Below are 5,550 nucleotides of genomic sequence, written 5' to 3' on the forward strand. Positions count from 1 at the left end.
GGTTGCCGAGGAAGCAGAGCAAGGCCAGTGAGCTAGTGATGCCTGGTTTGTGCAGTGGCCACCGCCAAGTCATGAATGAATCTTAATATTCCCAGTGTCTAGTACAGTTCTAGGACACAGTAGGTGCTCAATAAATAGCAGTTTACTTAACAAATAAATGTTTATGCTCTTTTTTCACTGTTATGTGTTTTCCTTCCAGATACTTTCCTACTTCTTCAAACAAATCCTTTAGTGGGAGCCCCTAGTGCCTCAGAGCCAGCTTGTGGGTTTATTTTTCAGAGCAAAGAGTGACCTTGAAGAGAACAGCATAACCTAAGGAAACAGGGCTAGGGGAAAGAGGCTGGGTCAAGCTGGGAGGAACAGAGAAGGGTAGACTATTTGACAGGACCTAATAAGCTTGGGTGTATGAAGGTAGCTCTGTAAGTATGACAGAGTCTTTCTGGGGGCAATGATTCCCAAACTTGAGTAGCAATTAGAATTATTAGAAAATAATTCTCCATAGATCTCTGTATGTCTTGTGAACAGAGGCACTGATTGCCTGTGCTCCAGACTAAGGTGTTTACACAGTGAACAGCCTTGGAAGATAGATTGTATCCCCTTCCAGAACAAAGGACAGATTTATTTCTGTCACATATAATAAAGATAATCTCTTCTTCTAGAATAAAGATCAGACATACTTATCACCCATTATAAAAAAGTTAGGTTCCCTAAGCTTGGTGTTCTTCTTTTGTAACACAACTCACTGCATGTTCCTGCATCACTTAGCCCTCCTCGGGCCATCCTGTGAGAATTAAGGCATGGGGAACTGAAACACATGCTGATACTCTGGCTGCAGGTATTGCTGAGTAATAAAAATAATTACATAATGATAACAATAACAATAATAAACTCCTATCTCTGACCCAGGAATTTCATGGGTTCTGTCAGCATCCATGAAAACATGATAAGCTAACTTACTAACTTACAAGTAGAGTAAAATCTCTCAGTTATTGACAAGGATCACCAGGAGAACTTGTTTAAAATGTAGGTTCTTGGTTCTCCCCCAGTTATGATTTGATAGTTCCAGAATGAGGCTTAGAAATATGCATTTTAGATAAGTGATTCTAATGTTGGAGATCCTTAGACCTCCCCTGAGAAACATTATTTTCAGGATTATGCTAATCTATAGTCTACAGATTTGACTATAGACAGAAGACAACACTTTCTTCTTGCATATGGAGAGGTAATCATAGATTAACACGTGAGCTCCTTTGGCAATTGTTCTGGTTCAAAGAAACTGTTAAGATAGAAAATGTCTGCTCACTATAAGCAATATATGAGAAAGTTATGTACTGGTTAGAGTAAAAATGCAAGTATAAACTTGTACCTTTGTCACTAAACTCAATTGTTCAATCACTGTCAAAATTGAACTTTGGTTTTTCTTTCTCCTCTGAGAAAAAGTGGGAAGTAGTTCTTCACACTTAACTCTTTTTTTTTTTTTACTGTGAAAGTTTTATTTAATCATTTTTGTTTACAACTGAAACTCTGGGAACTCAAAGTTAACATCCTTGTCTGTAAGCTTCTTATAGACACCAGAAAAAGTTTCAACCTTGTGTTCCACATTGTTCTGCTGTGCTTTATCCAAATGAACCTTGATCAGCCGGCTGCCATCCAGTTTCACACGGATTCTCTTGCCCACAATTTCACTTGGGAAAACCAAGTCCTCCAGGATCACGTCATGTACGGCTGTCAAAGTGCGGCTCCTGGGACGCTTTTCCTTATTTTTTGTATGGCTTTTTCGAGTTGGCTTAGGCAGAATTCTCCTCTGAGCGATAAAAACAACATGCTTCCCACTGAACTTTTTCTCCAATTCACGGACTAGCCGGACTTGGATTTTCTGGAAAGATTTCAGCTGAGGAATGGGAACAAAGATGATAATAGCTTTCCGACCACCGCCAACTTCAATTTCCTTGGCAGCCGTGATATTCAGCTCCTGCAGCTGGGCTTTGAGGTCGGAGTTCATCTCCAACTCAAGGAGAGCCTGGGAGATGCCGGACTTGAACTCGTCCGGCTTCTCGCCATTGGGCTTCACAATCTTCACGCTCGAACTGAACATGGCCTTCTCCTTGGTGAGAGCGCGGGCCTAGGAAGAGCCACACTTAACTCTTTATTAGACTAGTTACTTCAGCCTGACTTTCAAAAAGTATTTACTGAACACCTATTATGTATTGAGCACTGTTCTAGGAGTCAAAAATATAGTGATAAATGAGGCAAAGTCCTTGCTTTTGTGGAACTTATATTCTAGTGGAGGGACACAGAAACTGATCCCATAGACAAATACCTCACATATTTTCAGATGATGAAGAAACCAAAACAGAGTAATGGGATAAAGAATGACTTGGTGAGTCATTGGTGAGTGTTGAGGGACATTTTAGCTACAGTAGTCAGAGAAGGTCTTTCTGAAGAGGTGACATTTGAACTGAAATCTAATTAAAGGAGACATGTAGCTCTAGCTGTCATTCCCTGCCTACTAGAGAATTACCCATTTGTAGGAAGTGAAGCTCTTTAGCCTTCACGAAGTTTTCTTTAGCACAGCCTCACCCACCTCTTGCCAAGCCCAAACACATATCAGGAACTTCTCCTAGTGGCTGAAGTTCAAAATTAGCCTGCTACCTGAGGGATTGAAGATGGCAGCAGAGTAGAAAGACCCTAGGCTCACCTAGTCCCATGAGTACAACTAGATAATTATTGAATCATCCTAAATACCCCCAGAAATTGACCTAAAGACTGGCAAAACAAACTCCACAACTAAAGGTAGAGAAGAGGCCTCATGGAAGAAGTTAAGAAGTATGGAGATGTGGTTTTGGATAGAAGTGGATCATGGTCGCTATAGTGGGGAGGGAGCCATAGTCACAGAGAAAGGTGAGAGGCAAACTAGCGCATATGAGAGACTGCACCATGAAAACTCATCCCCATAGCAATGGGAGATGGAAAATGAAAGGGGCCAAATTTCATGACTTTGGGCAGCCAGCAAGGCTTAAAGCCTAGAGTTTTAAGGGTCAGAGACCTTGGCTGGAATAAAGCCTAGAGGACATTGCACTGCTCTTGGAAAGAAGGCAGGCAAACAACCATAAACATACAGTGTGGAAACAGTGATCTGAAGAGTGCCTGGGGCACAGAGTGGGGAGGTTATGTGCTCATTTCAAGCACATCCCAGAGAGGCAGTGTTGACAGAGAAACCCCTCTGGGAACAAAGAAATTAGCAGGTGCCTTTTCCCTCCCCCACCCCTCAGGGTAAGCACAGAGCCACCTAACTTGTGCAACACTGACCCCTGCTACCTAACTTGCTTACACCAAGACCCACCTACCCCCACACTCCAATGGAACCACCCTTCCTAGTCATGCTTGCCTCAGTCCCAGCATGACAGGCTCCCTCCCCCAGAAGATTGGCCCAAAGTCCTGCTCACACTGGTCCCCTGACATGGGAGTTTTGTGGAGCCTCGTTTCCAGTGGCGGTAGCAACAGGTCTCATTTCACAAACAGACCATAGCACACCTAGTTAAAATGCACCACATTCAGGCCAGGGACCAAACACTGCCCACAACAGGCAAAGAAAGCCTCTGCAGACAACTGGTCTGAAGGATAAAACAGCTAGGACAAAATACCAGGGCACACTCAGCACACAATGGAGACACTCTGGAAGCACCAGACCCTGAAAAAAAAAGGAGAAACTACATGGCAGGGCATTACAAGACCTGTTCTTCATAAGGTCATTACACTCAAGTACCCCATCTAGAAGTGTATTTGATGTTCCTAACACAGAGAAAATAGGCACAGAGACTTAGATAAAATGAGAAGACAGAGAAAATTATCCCAAATGAAAAAATAGGACAAGGCCATGGCCCGAGATCTAAATGAAACAGATATAACTAACATGCCTGATGGAATATTTAAAACAATGATCATAACGATACTGGACTTGAGAAGAGTGGAAGACATGAGTGAGACCCTTAATACGGAGATGAGGAATAACATAGTAGAGATATAGGGCTCAATAAATGAAATAAGAAATACACTTGATGGAAGGAACTGTGGGCTGGAAGAAGCAAGAAATGAATTAATGACCTAGAAGACAAAATAATGGAAAGTAATCAAGCTAAACGAAAGAAAGAAAGAATTAAGCAACATGAGAATAGACTTAGGGAAATCAGTGGCTCCATCAAACATTTGTATTATAGAAGTCCCAGAAGAAGAAGACAGAGAAAGGGGGGCAGAAAATTTATTTCAAGAAATAATAGCTAAAAATGTCTCTAAAGTAGGGAAAGAAAGAGACATCCAAGTACAGGCAGCACAGAGAACTGCCATCAATATCAACAAAAGCTGATACACACCAGTCATATTGTAATTAAATTAGCAAAATATAGTGATAAAGAAAAAATTTTCAAAGAAGCAAGAAAAAGAAGACAGTAACATACAAGGGAAACCCCATAAGGCTAGCAGCAGATTGTTCAGCAGAAACTTTCCAAGTCAGAGGGAGTGGCATGATATATTCATGCATATAAATAGATATAAACCTGCAGCCAAGAGCACTCTGTCTGGCAAGGCTATCATTCAGAATACAAGGAGAAATAAAGATTTTCCTAGATAAATAAAAACTGAAGGAGTTCATGACCACTAAAGTAGGCCTGCAAGAAAAATTAAAGGGAACTCTGAGTGGAAGGGAGAGACCAAAATTGACAGTATAAAGGTAGGAAACACAAAAGCAGTAAAAAATAATATTCTATAAAAAGTCAATCAAGGAACTCATGAAAAAAAGGATATAAAATATAACATATACCTAAAATGTGGGGAGGGGAGGAGAAAAGAATGGGCTCAAACTTAACCATCAGCTTAATATAGCAGAAGAGGTTATATACAAAACTAATGCTAGCCAAATATCAAAACCTAATAAATATGCAAAGAATAAAGAGAAAGAAATCCAAATATATCAAAGCAACAGTCAACAAAACCAAAAGACAACCGACAGGATTGGAGAAGATATTTGCAAATGACATATCAGATAGAGGGCTAGTATCCAAAATCTATAAAGAACTTATCAAACTCAACACCCAAAGAACAAATGATCCAATCAAGAAATGGGCAGAAGACATGAACAGACATTTTTCCAAAGACATCCAAATGGCCCACAGACACATGAAAAAGTGCTCAACATCGCTCGGCATCAGGGAAATCCAAATCAAAACCTCAATAAGATACCACCTCACACCAGTCAGAATGGCTAAAATTAACAAGTCAGGAAACAACAGATGTTGGTGGAGATGCGGAGAAAGGGGGGCCCTCCTACACTGTTGGTGGGAATGCAAGCTGGTGCAGCCACTCTGGAAAACTGTATGGAGGGTCCTCAAAAAGTTGAAAATAGAGCTACCATATGACCCAGCAATTGCACTACTGGGTATTTACCCCAAAGATACAAATGTAGGGATCCAAAGGGGTACATGCACCCCGATGTTTATAGCAGCAATGTCCACAACTGTGGAAAGACCCAAGATGTTCATCGACAGATGAATGGAT

General features: G+C 41.1%; 1 protein-coding gene across 1 annotated transcript; it reads right to left on the reverse strand.

Annotated features, from left to right (window-relative positions):
• Window positions 1–1,460: 1,460 nt before the first annotated feature.
• On the reverse strand, window positions 1,461–2,126 carry LOC112807777 (small ribosomal subunit protein eS7-like). The gene has a single exon (XM_073885801.1). It carries the CDS (start codon window positions 2,093–2,095, stop codon window positions 1,511–1,513), a length of 585 nt encoding a protein of 194 aa, XP_073741902.1. The 5' UTR covers window positions 2,096–2,126; the 3' UTR covers window positions 1,461–1,510.
• Between the last annotated feature and the right edge of the window lie 3,424 nt (window positions 2,127–5,550).

Source organism: Callorhinus ursinus, unplaced genomic scaffold, assembly GCF_003265705.2.
Source record: "Callorhinus ursinus isolate GAN/ISIS: 27379988/994484 unplaced genomic scaffold, GSC_fseal_2.0 scaffold66, whole genome shotgun sequence".
Lineage (NCBI taxonomy): Eukaryota > Metazoa > Chordata > Mammalia > Carnivora > Otariidae > Callorhinus > Callorhinus ursinus.